Consider the following 14,517-nt stretch of genomic DNA (forward strand, 5'->3'; position numbering starts at 1 on the left):
GTCAAGTGGGTGAAGAAAAAGCTCTAGAAAAATCTAGCAGACAAGCTGAATCACAATCATTTTTATGACGCAGAGGAAGTTACTCTTTGTGTGTGATTATCATTTCTAGAGCTATTTTGCAGAGATGGAAAACGGCACGTCAAAACCTAGGTACCAAACCAAAGACCCGGGGTGCCTAAATACAGTAGCTTGTAGGGCAACCCAAGCCCTGAAGAGCTACAGCCCAGTTCGCCCCAAGGGAAGAAGCAGGCCGTGGGGGAAGGAGCAGATTTTAGAAGTGCGTAGTTGCTGAGGGGAGGAGGCGAATGGGGGAGGTAGAATGATAGCGAGGCTCTCCCGATTTTATTTGAGCACATCCTGCTCAGTGCCTGCGTTTGTTTTTCGTCTTGTTTTTTGGTCTTCAGAACCACTGGTACTTTTCCCATTGGATAAAACGCCGGGAGGGCTAGGGAGAGGGGCTTCTTTGGCATTCCTCACAGCCAACCGCCCTTCAGTTTCCCTCTCGTCGCTGGGGGAGTCAGCCCGCTGATTGGCGGTTCTGAGGGGGAACCAATTGGAAACTGATGACGTGTAGTGTTGGCAAGCAGATTGCGTGAGAGCGGGCAGGGGGTCGGGGGAGCGCGCGCGCCGCCGCGGCGGCCGACAGCCAATGGCGAGGCAGAGCAGGCCCTTTACGTCAAGGAGTGGGCGGGACCTCGACGATTGGCGCGGAGGGAGTAGGGCAGGCACTGTGGGAGGGAACGCCAGAGCGAGGCGGAGAGGCGAGCTGGTCGCGTGAGGTGCAGAAGCTGCGCTTCAGGTGTGACTGGTAGCGGCGGCCGCGCTGATAGCGAAGGGGCGAGTGCGGTCACCATGGACCGCCCGGATGAGGGGCCTCCGGCCAAGACCCGCCGCCTGAGCAGCTCTGAGTCTCCAGAGCGCGATCCGCCGCCCCCGCCGCCGCCGCCCCCGCCTCCCCCGCCGCCGCCGCCGCTCCTGCGACTGCCTCTGCCTCCACTCCAGCAGCGCCCGTGGCTCCGGGAGGAAACCGAGGCGGCACAGGTGCTGGCTGACATGAGGGGGGTGGGGCTGGGCCCCGCTCTGCCCCCGCCGCCGCCCTATGTCATTCTTGAGGAGGGAGGGGTCCGCGCATATTTCACCCTGGGTGCTGGGGGTCCTGACTGGGAGCCTGCGATGGAGTCGGGGTACGGGGAGGCGCCCCCTCCCATGGGAAGCCTGGAAACACTGTCCCCTTCCGAGGCCTCTGGGGGAAGCTTGGAAATTGACGTTCAGGTTGCAGAGCCCAGCAGCCTTGCTGGAGAGAAGGCCCTAGAAACCTGTAGCGCAGGGGTGTGGGGGTCCCAGAGGTTAATCGGTCCAAAGAGGAAGGAAGAGGCTGTCATCATAGTGGAGGATGAGGATGAGGATGAGAAGGAAAGTGTGAGGAGGCGGCGGCGGCGGAGGAGGAGGAGGAGGAAGCAGAGGAAGATGAAGAAGGAAAGCAAAGAGAGGAATGGGAATGGTGAGAGGATGGAGAGCATCCTGCAAGCACTGGAGAGTATTCAAATGGACCTGGAGGCAGTGAATATCAAGGCAGGCAAGGCCTTCCTCCGTCTCAAGCGCAAGTTCATCCAGATGCGAAGACCCTTCCTGGAGCGCAGAGACCTCATCATCCAGCATATTCCAGGCTTCTGGGTCAAAGCAGTATCCTTCTCATCGATATTCATGGGCCAGAAGCCCATGACAGGAAGGGGGAGGGGGAGAGAAAAGGTGAAAAGGTGTGGAGAATGGCTAAAGATGGGGTGGTAAGCCCCCTGTGGAAGACTGGCTCGATTGGGTGGAAGAGGGACGGAAGGAGGAGGGCAAAACATCGGAGAAGCTGGACTGGATGGCAATGATGAAGGGGGAGGGGGAGGGGGCACATAGCATAAAAATTGGACCACAGATGGGAAAGCAAGAGTGATGTGCAATGTTAAAAAAATAAAAAAAGATCCCAGACAGTAAAAGGGGGAGGGGAACACAGGGGCACACAGCAGGAAAATTGGACCAAAGATGGTGAAAGGAACAGTGGAAGGGGCATACAGAAGATAAAGTGACTCAGAGACAGTGATGAGGGAGGGGCAAGGCACAGAGCAGAGAAACTGCCCAGAAAGCAAGTCTAGGGTTCTGCTTAGATCCTAGGAGGCCCACTCCTGGCTAGAGCCCCCTACATTGAAGGGAAGGGGGTCAGAGAGAGTATCTGGATATGGAGACCACAGAATTCCATGAAGGAAATGGAAAGAAGAATCATTTCCGGGGACATACATGTGGCATGTTGGGAACACATGGGTTTAACGTGGATAACAGATCCTTGGCACCCTGACACAAAGTATCACATGACCATGGGTCTTCAGTACCCAGATAGTATCACGTAGACACCAGACCTTAGCACCATGTAGCCCCAGGTTCTCAGCATATAGATACACAGCCTCACTTAAACACAGACCCTTGGAGCCATTCATATAACACGTGGACACAACGTCCACACCCACACGTGCAACATCCTGTGACCACAGTCTCTCTGCAACCAGATAGAGCATCACTGGGACATGGGACTTTAGGCACAGACACATAAGCATTTTGAGAACATAAGCCCTCAGCACCCAGAGACAAACGTCTCGTGGACATAAACCTTCAGCACCCAGGCAGCAAACATGAACAATGGCAAGGCCAGCAAATGCAGGCTTCACATTCATAAGCAGCTTTCGCTACACAGATGGTATCAAGAGAAGAAAGGTACATAGAAGTCACAGGACCTGCTTGTTCCACACATGAACACAGAAGGAATCCTCCCACTCCAGCCTCTCTCTTGCTCTGCCCTGCCTGGCCTTCCCTCCCTCCCTCTCATTGAACAGTTAATCCTTGACCTAAACTGCTCCACTCATCAGTTCCTCAACCACCCCAGAATTTCAATCTTGATCAACCAACGTGATGAAGACATTTTCCGCTACTTGACCAATCTGCAGGTCAGGCTGAAGAGGAAGGCCAAGGAATCTGGTCCTCGGAGGTGAGGGGTGGGTGGCAGGGGCCATGGTGTATTTCGGGGGACAGATTCCACTATTACCCCCACCTTGAGCAGGTACAGGATCTCAGACATATCTCCATGGGCTACAAAATGAAGCTGTACTTCCAGACAAACCCCTACTTCACAAACATGGTGATCGTTAAGGAGTTCCAGCGCAACCGCTCGGGTAAGACATGGTCCTAGGGTAACTCCATGTCCATCCTCCAGTGTTTTCCTTGTTCAGTCCTCTCTCCACAACCTCTTCTCCCCCTAGGACGGCTGGTGTCTCATTCCACCCCGATCCGCTGGCACCGGGGCCAGGAACCCCAGGCCCAGAGTCGCAGGAAGCAGGATGCCAGCCACAGCTTCTTCAGCTGGTTTTCGAGCCATAGCCTCCCAGAGGCTGACCGGATCGCTGAGGTGGGTGCCCTTCCTGGCATTGCCAGAGAAGGCCTTGCTACACTTACCTGAGTGCCTGGAAAATTGGGAGTGAGGCTGGGGCTTATACTCATGGCTGTTTTCTGTCTTCTGTCCTCCCAACAGATTATCAAGAATGACCTGTGGGTTAACCCTGTCCGCTATTACATGATGAGAGAAGGGGGCTACAGGGCCAACAGAAAGAAGCAAGAAGAGAAAGACAGGTAATGAGGGGGGAGGGGTGGCTGAGAGATGGTTTATTGGCGAGGAGGCAAGGAAAGGTTAGTGTCACACAGAGGCAAAAGAGACCTTTGAGATAACCTAGTACAGTGTTTTACACGTGTGGAATGATGCCCCGAAATAGCCTGAGGTTACACCATCAGGGGCAGAAGTGGGGCTCCTCCCACCCTAGCCTCATCCACAGAAGCCCTTGTAGCTTATTGCCTCCTCAGTTACTGACCAGCTTTCAGTGTCTGCTCTGGGTACACCCCTTCCCACCAATCCCCTACTCACCCCAGCCTTCCCCCACAGTAAAACAAAGGACGAATGTGAGGTGGTGATCATGGAAGACGGTCATGACTACTTTGCAGTAGAAGATATTTTCAGCGAGATCTCAGACATTGATGAGACCACTGACAACGACACCATTCATGACATCAAGATCTCCGACTTTATGGAGACCACTGACTACTTCGAGACCACTGACAATGAGATAACTGACATCAATGAGAGTCTCTGTGACAGCGAAAGCCCTGACCACAATGAGAACCTCAACAATGAGACCACTGACAACAACGAGAGCACTGATGAAAATGAGACCACTGACAACAATGACAGTGCCGATGACAATGAAAGCCCTGATGACAACTGTGAGAACCCGGAAGACAAGAAAGCTGATGACAATGAGACCCTCAGCAAGAACTTTGATGGCAACAAGAATGCTGGTGGTTATACCAGCCTCAGAGGTGGCAACCAGAACAGCATTGGCAACAACCAAGACAGCAGTGACAGTGACAATGAAGGAGATGAAGGCAGTGATGATGAAGATAATGATGGCAATGAAGGTGACAGCGAAGGCAGTGATGATGATGGCAATGAAGGTGACAATGAAGGCAGTGATGATGACGAAAGAGACATTGAGTATTACAAGAATAGCATTGGAGACTTCAACAAGGATCAAGAGGACAGCACCAACCAGGATGACTATGAGGACGAGGTAGAGATCATCTCTGAAGACTCAGTGGAGGAGGAAGAGGAGGAGGAGGTCAGTGAGGAAGGTGAGCTAGGCCCTGTCTTGTCTTCTCTCCTTTCCCTTCACTCACAGGAAGCCTGGCCAGGGTCAGTGTGTCAAGGCGCAGATGTGGTCTGCTCTTAACAGAAGAAGGAAAAGGCATTCTGTGCAACTTTTTAAATGGGCAGACCAGGGAAAATTTCATTTACAAATTTAACAAAGACCAAAGAAGCAGACTTCAGTTCTGGGTGATGGATAGGTAGGTTGCAACAGAGCAAATGACCACCGACATAGACAAAGAGACGGGAGACAGTGGATGAAAAACTAAAAAGACGAGTCCCCATATCACATGCACACAGAGAGGGGGAAGAGGTGAGAAAAAGTAGCAAACACATTGCAATTCAGCAGTACTCTTTTCCCAGCCCTGGCCACCTGGGAACATCAAGGCCTATATTGGAGAGGGGGTGAAGTGAACAGTGTGCTCTGGGAAGCCACAAGTGGGAACACTGATGCTGCCTCAGGAGTGATAAGGGAGGGAAGAGCTAGAGGAATGTAGCGTTCCATTTGCAAGCTACATTGTCAGCAAGGGGCATTCCTGATGGGAGGGATCATGTGAACAAGGACCTGGAAGGGTGAAGGTGCAGGGTGTCTTGGGCAGGCATTCCAAAATTGTCTCCTGAGGACCCTTTACCAGTTATCACAAAAGGAAATACTGCATACGCTAATATTCTCCTGTGGAGTCAGATTATGTATTAGCACATTAAAGGCTCTGAAAAGTCCTGTAAAAAAAACAACAATTTCACTTTGAGGAACCCAGTGTTTTTACAGACTTCTTGACCACAGAAGTCAAAGCTCACTGCTTACCAAAGAACCCACTTTGAGAAATGCTAAGGAAGGGTGGCACTCAAGGGTTGGAGGGAGAAAGTAGTAGTTAAGGCTACTCCCAGCTTTGTGGCCCAGATGACTGGCAAAGGGAGGTATCAGAGCCTAGTTGTAGCCTGTGGGGGAAGCAGAAGGGATGGGAAGTCTCCTGGGGCTTTTGGCCATGGGGTCCCTGTCAAACTTCCATCAAGGCCCAAAGCAGTGCACTGAGGAAGGAGACATTGAGTGAGTAGCCTCAATCCAGACATACTTTTCAGGTAGGCTAGAGAAACCGAGGCCATGGTCAGCCCCCTCTGTCCTTCCACCGGATGGCATCTCTTCTCTCTGAGAAAGGGAGGAGAGCTGTTTCCCCAGACTGGGGTGGGAGTGGGGGCGCGGAATCGGCCTGAACAAGACAGACCGGGGCCTGTTTGGATTGGACCAGGGAAAAGGAGCTAAGGAGCTGCCGGGGATGAATAGAAGGTTTATTCAGCGGAGGTGGTGTCTCCATAAGAGACACACATTGACAAATTCAGGGAGGAGGAAAACCTATTTTCAGATGTGTCAGTTTTGGCAGGACAGAGGCGGGGAGCCCACCCTGCCTTCCTGCCTCCCTCCCTCCCAGCCCCCTCACCCCTGGGGGCTTGCTGGTAGTCTCTCTCTCTCTCTCTCTCTCTCTCACTCTCACTCTCACTCTCACACACACACACACACACATTTGGCTGCCTGTGTCAAGTCCCAGCCGCCCTCTCCCCTCTCCCGCCAACAGCCCTGACTGTAGGCTCTTCTCGCTTTTGGAGCAACATTTACCTGCACATCTAACTGCCCTGCGGCCTTCCCTTTCCTCTCTGCCCCACGCAGGCAGTGAGCAAGGTGAAGACAGCTACGAGGAAGAACGAAGCTATGAGGAAGAAGGAAGCGAAGTCAACTCGGAAGACTCCGACATAGAGGAGGTGCTGCAGGTCCCAAACGTTTGGGCCACCCTGGGGAAGAGGGGGAAAACTGGATAAACATCTCGCCCTTGTGAGGGTCACCTCTCTGTATCCCCCTGCCCCTACCCCATCTGCCCTCCCCCTCAGCTAGGGCCGCGCAGCCCCACATTGCACTTCTGGGGGGTGACCGACTTCGTACACGGGTTTAAAGTTTATTTTTATGGTTTAGTAATTGCAAAGTTCTTATTTTGGGGGGAGGGGAAGGGGGGTTCCCCCTTTTTTTTGGCCCTCCTCCCCCGCAGGCTTCTGTGTGCTGCTAACCGTATTTATTGTGATGCCTTGGTCAGGGCCCCTCCACCCCCCTTCTCCTCGTCAGTGTTGATCCCAGCCCCTCTCTCCGTGCAGTGTGGAGTGGACACCCTGATCCCCAAGCAGGGAGGGTCGCTGTGGCCTTCTTTGCAGCCGCGCAGTGGCCTTGGAGGCACTGCTGCCATCCTGTTCCCCCTCCCAAGTCTCTCTTCTCTCTCTCTCCTTTTCCATTCTCCTCTCCCCCACGCCGCGCCCGCTAGCCCGCCTCGGTGTCTATGCAAGGCCTCTTCGCCATTGCGGTATTCCTGCCCTCCACCCCCAGAAGCCCCGCCTCTTTCCCTGTGATCCCCCGTGATCCTAATAAAATCCTGAGCAAACTCAAAAAGTGCTGCTTCGAGTCTTTTGTCCTGCCCCGTGCGCCGTCCCCAGCGGCTGTCCTCCCCACAGGCCCACACAAAACGGCCTGGCCTACGCAGTAGCCTGCAGGATGCTAGTTGCGGGGGGGGGGGGGGGGGGGGCGTTCAGCTGCAGAGGCTTTGCGTCAGACCAATGCGGACCGTCCTGGCCAATGGCAGGGCGAGGTTGAGGGGGCCCCGCCCACTCCCGGCGGCTGCAGTAGAGCCAGCCAGGTAGCCGGGAGCTTCCCACGCCTTTCCGACCGGCGCAAGCGCACCGAGAAGCCCTGCGCCCTAGAACATTCATGTATTTGGTGATTCATCTTTTCATTTGGAGTGCGTCAAACCTTTCTTCGGGCCTAGTGTGAGCTGGGTGTAGGGGAGCCAAAGGAATTCATTTTTCTCCTTTGCAAGTAGTCAAAAAAAAAGGGGGGGGGGTACGGACAGTACAGCCCAGTCTTGCAGGAATGACTCTTATCTTTGGAAGGAGGTGTGGGGTCCCTGGAGCTGAATGTGCGGGATAAGGCAGGAAAAAAGATGGCTCGGGCTGAGGAGTTCCCATAGAGATAAAGAAAAAAAAAAAGAAATTACTATGCATCTGTGCGATCAGGTGGCATCTGAAAGGCAGGCTTTATGTGGGAGGCCTTGTATTACTTGTATTACTTTTTAGATACTCTAACTTTATTTCAGCGAACACCAGAACATTTCCCACGTCAGTTCTTGATAATAATGATAACTTTTATAAAGACATCAGCTCTTTTTACACTATCTCCGGAACTTTCCATCCAATATCTTGCTTTTCTGGAAAGCTTCCAATATTATCAGATTTGCGGTTTAGCGGATGCCCCCTGCTGGCTGCCGGTGGAATGGATTGGAGTGGAGAAGAGCAGGGAGGAAGGGCACGGATGCTAGCTGTATTCCTCAGGTCAGAGAGGCCAGATGGGGGCAAAGATGGGAGTTTAAACAAAATAAACTTAGTTTCACGACAGTTTAGATTTACAGAATTAAGGTGAAGATAATATGGAAAACTCACAACCACTTCCCCTATTAACATTCTACAATTTACATTTGTGACAATGAATAAGCCAATATCCCCATATTACTAGTAAGCACTTTATCCAGATTTTCCTAATCACAGCCTAATGTCCTTTTTTCTATTCCAGGATCCTACCCAGGATACCACACTGCATTTATCCATTGTATCTGCTTAGGGTTCTCTTGGCTGTGACCGCTTCTCAGACTGTCCTTGGTTTTTGATGACCTGGAATCATCAACGTTTGAGGAGTACTGGTCAGGTATTCCACAAGAGTGGCTCTTCATGGGGATTGGACTGGTGTTTTTCTCACAATTCTGCTGGGGTTATAAGTTTGGGGCAGGAAGACCACAGAAATAAAATTACCTTCTCATCACATCCCTATCAAAGATGCATACCATCAATATGACATGACTGTTGTGACTTTTCATCACCTGGCCGAGGTAGTGTCTGTCAGGTTTCTCCACTTTAAAGTCACTGCTTTCTGCACCCCCGCTTTCCAGGCTGCCCTCTTTGGAAAGAAGCCACTGAGCGCAGCCCATGCTTAGGGAGTGGGGAATTATGTTTCATTTCCTTGAGAGGGAAGTATCTTCATGAATTAATCAGAATTCTTCTGCATGAGAAATTTGCCTATTATACGAGAGCTTTGAAGATGTTAGAGTCAACTGGCTTTAGATGTGAGTGGAGAGTCCCACGTGGGAGATCCAGATGGAGTTCTGGGCTCTTGGCTTCAGCCTGGCCCAGTCCTGGCCATTGAGGCCATTTGGGGAGTAAACCAGTGGATGGAAGGTGTCTTTCTCTGCCTTTCAAATAGATAAAATAAATATTTTTTAAAAAGATGTGGGTAGAAAGAGATTGAGAGGAGTAGACATGACTGCCAAGTTGCTGTGGAACCTTTGTCAAAGGCCCTTCCCTCTCTGGGCTTCTTCTGTGAAATGGTTGCAATACTAGATCTTGCACATAATTCCGATAAATGTTTTGGGAGAGAGGATGGTGGTTTTCATGCCTCTAGTTTTATTTTTTAAGATTTATTTATTTATTTACAAGGTAGAGTTACAGAGAGAGAGAGGAAAGACACAGAGAGAGATCTTCCATCTGCTGGTTCATTCCCCAAATGGCTGCAGTGGACAGAGCTGGGCCAGTCAGGAGCCAGGAGCTTCATCTGGGTGTCCCACGTTGGGTGCTGAGGCATAAGTACTTGGGCCATCTTCCACTGCTTTCCCAGGCACATTAGCAGGGAGCTGGATTGGAAGTGAGGCAGCCAGGACTTGAACCAGTGCCTATATGGGGTGGTGGCACCACAGTGCTGGCTCCATGCCTCTAGTTTGGACCTTGAATCACACTGTCAGAGGTAGGTAGACAGGACTGAGGCTAGAAAGAGCAACATCTTGCCCAAGGTAATGCAGTACTTCCAGGTTAGAGCTGAGTGTGCAGGATCCTAAGTTGATGCAGAGAAAAGAGACATCTACATGCAATATGTGGAGCCAGTCCTGATTAACAATAGTGAGGAGGAGGAGGTGAGGGAAAAGCAGCAGGGACAAAGGCCCTGCAGTGGGCTAAGAGTTCAGACTAGCAAGAGGATCACAGCCAGTGTGAGAGACAGTTAGCCTAGTTTCCCTTGCCCACCTGCCTGCCCTATGAGGGTTCTTCAAAGAGTCTGTGGAAAACAGAATTAAAAGATAAGTTTAGGAGCTGGTATTGTGGCCCAGCAAGTTATCACACTGCCTGCGACACCATTATCAGAGTGCTGGTTTGAGTTCTGTCTGTCTGTTTCTGATCCAACTCCCTGCTAATGGCCTGGGAAAATGACAGAAGGTGAACCTAGTGCTTGGGCCCCTGCCACCCATGTGGGAGACCCACTTGGAGTTCCAGGCTCCTGGCTTTAGCCTGGCCCAGCCTTGGCTATTGCAACCATTTGGGGAGTGAACCAGAGCATGGGCGGACTCTCTCTCTCTCTCTCTTTCTTTCTGTCTGTCTCTCTGTCTCGCTGGTCTCTCCCCCTCTCTGTCACTCTTTCAAGTAAATAAAACCTAAACATATAAATAAAAGCAGAGCTTATTTTGGTGCAGGCAGTGTTGAAGTCCATGCTTACTCGTAGCTCACAACATGACTCCCTCAATGCTCTCTCGAGGGCCTCATCTACAGCATTGGGCTGATCATGCCACAGGAGCTGTCCAGCGGAAGTAGCCTTTGCAGGATCCCTGGATAGCATCTAGCATTGAAGCAGGTCTCTGGAGTCTGCATTTCTTATTGCCCATCCCTGATTCCTCTCTGCTGCCCCCATTCCCAACTGCCCAGCCCCTCAGCCCGGTATTTGAAGTTCCTCTTTGCCCACCCAATCAAAAAGGGCCATTGGTCTTCAGGGAAACTCGGAGGACCCAATTAGGGGATTCTAATATGAGGAGTCTTCAAAAGGTTCATGGAAAAATGTGTATTATGGAAAAAAGTATGCATATATTTCTATCAGTTTTTGCATCACAATAAACTTTGGTTTATTTATTTATTTTGACAGGCAGAGTAGATAGAGAGAGAGACAGAGAGAAAGGTCTTCCTTTTTCTGTTGGTTCACCCTCCAATGGCCACTGCAGCCGGCACGCTGTGGCCAGCAGACCACACTGATCCGAAGCCAGGAGCCAGGTACTTCCTCCTGGTCTCCCATGCGGGTGCAGGGCCCAAGCACTTGGGCCAGCCTCCACTGCATTCCCGGGCCACAGCAGAGAACTGGCCTGGAAGAGGAGCAACCAGGACAGAAACCGGCACCCTGACTGGGACTAGAACCCAGGATGCCAGCGCCAGAGGCAGAGGATTAGCCTATTGAGCCATGGCGCCGGCCTATTTTTTAAAGATTTATTTATTTATTTGAAAGTCAGAGTTACAGATAGGGGGCGTCTTCCATCCGAAGCCAGGAGCCAGGAGCTTCCTCTGGGTCTCCCACGCGGGTGCAGGGGCCCAAGGACTTGGGCCATCTTCTACTGCTTTCGCGGGCCATAGCAGAGAGTTGGATTGGAAGTGGAGCAGGGGCCAGCACTGTGGTGCAGTGGGTTAAAGCCCTGGCCTGAAGCACCAGCATCCCATTATGGGTTGCTCCTCTTCCAATCTAGCTCTCTGCTGTGGCCAGGGAAAGCAGTAGAAGATGACCCAAGTCCTTGGGCCCCTGCACCTGTGTGGGAGACCCAGAAGAAGCTCCTGGCTCCTGGCTTCGGATCGGTGCAGCTCTGGCTGTTGCAGCCATCTGGGGAGTGAACCAGTGGATGGAAGACCTCTCTCTCTCTCTCTCTCTGCCTCTGCCTCTCTGTGTAACTCTTACTTTCAAATAAAATAAATAAATCTTTTAAAAAAAGAAAAAGGAAGTGGAGCAGCTGCGTCTCAAACCAGCACCCATATGGGATGCCGGTGCTTCAGGCCAGGGTGTTCACCTGCTGCACCACAGTGCCAGCCCCCTACAATAAACTTTGGATTCCACTTTCCCCCAACTTTCTGGAGTGCCTTCTCATTTCCTGGGCTGAGGCATGGAAAGAGAGGAAGTTCTCTATTCCCTGTGCTCTCCTCTCACTCCTCAATATGAGGAGTAAGATATGAGGCTCACCTCCAAAGGGGAAGACTATTCTAGAAGGTCTGTAAAATCACATTGAGCTGCAAAATACAGTCTCTGCTGAAGGCTAGAGAAACATGCCCCATTTTCTGGGATCTTAAACAGAATCCAGGAGGAAACTGAGGAGTCCTGAGCCCAGTGTAACCCAGGACCTGCTGCCATGCCGCAACTACTAGTCTTCATCATCCTGCATAGCCTGCTCCAACACCTCTGCTTCACAGTGCCCTCCTCTTGCGTGTGAGCTTCCCAGGATTCCCTGGGGCCAGGCCTTTAAAGTGCCACCCTCTACTGTGAACAGAATATTAGCAGGAACAAAATTAGATTCAGGAATGCTGCTCCTTCTGTCTAATATTTATTTATTTGAAAGGCAGAGACAGAGAGAGATCTTTCATCTGATGATTCACTCTCCAAATCACTACAACAGCCAGGTCTGGGCCAGCCTGAAGCAAGAAGCCAGGAACTCCCATCTTTCACTTCCACATGGGTGGCAGGGGCCAAAGTACTTGGGCCATTATCATTGCCTTCCCTGGCACATTAGCAGGGAGCTGGATTGGAAGTGGAGCAGCAGGGACTTGAACCAGCACTCTGATACAGGGTGAACCAGCTATACCACACCACTGGCTCCTGTCCTCCTTCTTAAGTGACCAAAAGGGCCAGCACTGGCTCCCTCAATTGGAGTGCAGAGGATGACTGGGGAGGAATCCTGTTTTCATTCATTAAACACCTATTGAGCACCTACTGTGTGCCCCATACTGCACTGCAATATAGGGATACAGCAAAGAAATGGGATAGGCCAAGTCTGTTCTCTTAGAGCCCAGAATTCAAAACAAGTATTCTTAATATTTTTGGTGCTATGGACCTGTTTGGTGATTTAGTGAACCCTATGCCCTTTGCTCAGAAAAAAATCATTTAAATAGATAAAATAATATACCTCGAATTACACTTATTTATTTTTAAAGATTTATTTTATTTATTTGAAAGACAGAGTTACAGAGAGAGGTAGAGACAGAGAGAGAGGTCTTCCATCCACTGGTTCACTCCCTAAATAACCACAGTGGCCGAAGCTGCACCGATCCAAAGCCAGGAGCCAGGAGCTTCTTCTGGGTCTCCCACGTGAGTACAGGAGTCCAAGCACTTGGGCCAGCTTCTACTGCTTTCCCAGGCCAGAGCAGAGAGCTGGATCAGAAGTAGAGCAGCCAGGACTTGAACTGGTGCCCATACAGGATGCCAGCATTCCAGGCGGTGCTTTAACCCGCTGTGCCACAGCGTCGGCTACACTAGAATAACATCTAAATATGAATATCAAAATATGGGAAAATCAACTATGTGCTACAGTAATGCATGTAATTAATGTCCTTATTAATCCATTAAATAATAAGATCTAATGGAGGATGTAATGACTATCATGATTTTATAACAGTGATGAGTTTATACAACATTTCAAGAGGTCTATACTATAAGGTGATACGAAAACCTGTGATTTCTATTGGTGACAGTCACTGATACTGTTACTATGGTTACATTATTTTATACAAAAAATGCTAAATTTCAAGGCTGGCATTGTGGTGCAGCAGACTAAGCCACAGCTTGCAATGTTGGCATCCTGTATCAACCCTGGTCCCTGCTGCTCCACTTCTGATCCAGGTCCCTGCTAATGGGCCTGGGGATAGCAGAAGAGGATGGCCCAAGTCCTTGGGCCCCTGCACCCATGTGGGAGAGCTGGATGGACTCCCAGGCTTCTGGCTTCAGCCTGTCCCAGCCTAGGCCATTGCAGCTACTTGTGGAGTGAGTCAGTGAATGGAAGGTCTCTCTGTAGCCCTGCCTTTCAAATAAACAAAACTAAGTCTTTTAAAAATGCTAAATTTCAATTCGTGAAGAGAGAGAAAATAAAGATGTAGATATTTTCACATCCAGTGTCATGGACCCCTCCAAATCCTGACTCGGTTAGAAATCTATAGAATCCAAATTTTAAAACTTGCTAATAGGAGACTTTTTAGTCTGTCTTTCCTTGTTAAACAGCTTTCCTTTGGAAAACAGAAGCCTGGGTTTTATTCTGGGTCTTATTGCTGTGTGACTTCAAGCCAATCAGTTTGCCTTTCTGGGCCATGCATAGTCCCTCTGCCTGAATGTTGGGAAAGGCAATTATTGGGCGAGACGAGTTTAATTATTCGTGCCCCTGGTAATTAATTTATCTTCTCCCATTGAATCCTCACTACGTTGGGAGAAAAAAATAGGATCTTTCCATTTCACAGAGGGTTAAGCTGAGGCTCCTAGCGAGCTTGTCACTTGACTAAATATCTCAGTAAATAGCTGGGGTTGGTGGATAACCGCCATTTCCCCGTAACCACCTAATACTTTCTGGATGAAATTAGGAACTCTGCCCACTTTAAACCAAAGAAACCTGGCTCGGAAATTCCAGCAGGGGGCGCAGCCTTCGGTAACGGGGCCAAGTTGCGTCTCTTTGCAAAGCGGTGAAAGCGCGAGGTGGATGACCAAGCGTAAGACGTCAGGAAACTTGAGATCGCTAACGGTTTCCTACCTCGACTCGGGCCGGGCTTCGGTTCAGGCTTCGCGCCTGCGTGTTCCCAACGAATCCTGGAAGCCCAGTCGAGCAGACCTGCAAAGGGCAGTGATGAATGCTCCTGTCCTGGCCAATCCCATGAAAGGGTGGGCTTGGCTCGTAAACCAATCAAAGTCCCCCGAAGGGGCGGAGTTTTCTTGGGCT

The 14,517-nt window shown here is 50.7% G+C and overlaps 1 protein-coding gene and 1 long non-coding RNA gene across 3 annotated transcripts; both read left to right on the plus strand.

The window, feature by feature from the left end:
- Positions 1-700: 700 nt before the first annotated feature.
- TSPYL2 (TSPY like 2) lies at positions 701-7,157 on the plus strand. 2 transcript variants are annotated; one of them, XM_008272646.4, is made up of 7 exons: positions 701-1,683; positions 2,907-2,984; positions 3,098-3,209; positions 3,297-3,442; positions 3,566-3,663; positions 3,971-4,716; positions 6,393-7,157. In XM_008272646.4, the coding sequence occupies exons 1-7, from the start codon at positions 853-855 to the stop codon at positions 6,539-6,541; spliced, it is 2,160 nt and encodes a 719-aa protein (XP_008270868.1). In that variant the 5' UTR covers positions 701-852; the 3' UTR covers positions 6,542-7,157. The 2 variants fall into 2 exon arrangements, with proteins under 2 accessions (XP_008270868.1, XP_051683072.1); XM_051827112.2 differs by having other exon boundaries at positions 720-1,683; positions 3,971-4,703.
- Positions 7,158-7,385: 228 nt separating this feature from the next.
- LOC138843247 (uncharacterized) lies at positions 7,386-8,589 on the plus strand. Its single transcript, XR_011385673.1, has 2 exons — positions 7,386-7,503; positions 8,331-8,589. It is a non-coding gene; the product is annotated as an uncharacterized lncRNA (long non-coding RNA).
- Positions 8,590-14,517: the final 5,928 nt, after the last annotated feature.

The sequence above is a fragment of the Oryctolagus cuniculus genome, chromosome X, assembly GCF_964237555.1.
Source record: "Oryctolagus cuniculus chromosome X, mOryCun1.1, whole genome shotgun sequence".
Classification (NCBI taxonomy): Eukaryota; Metazoa; Chordata; class Mammalia; order Lagomorpha; family Leporidae; genus Oryctolagus; species Oryctolagus cuniculus.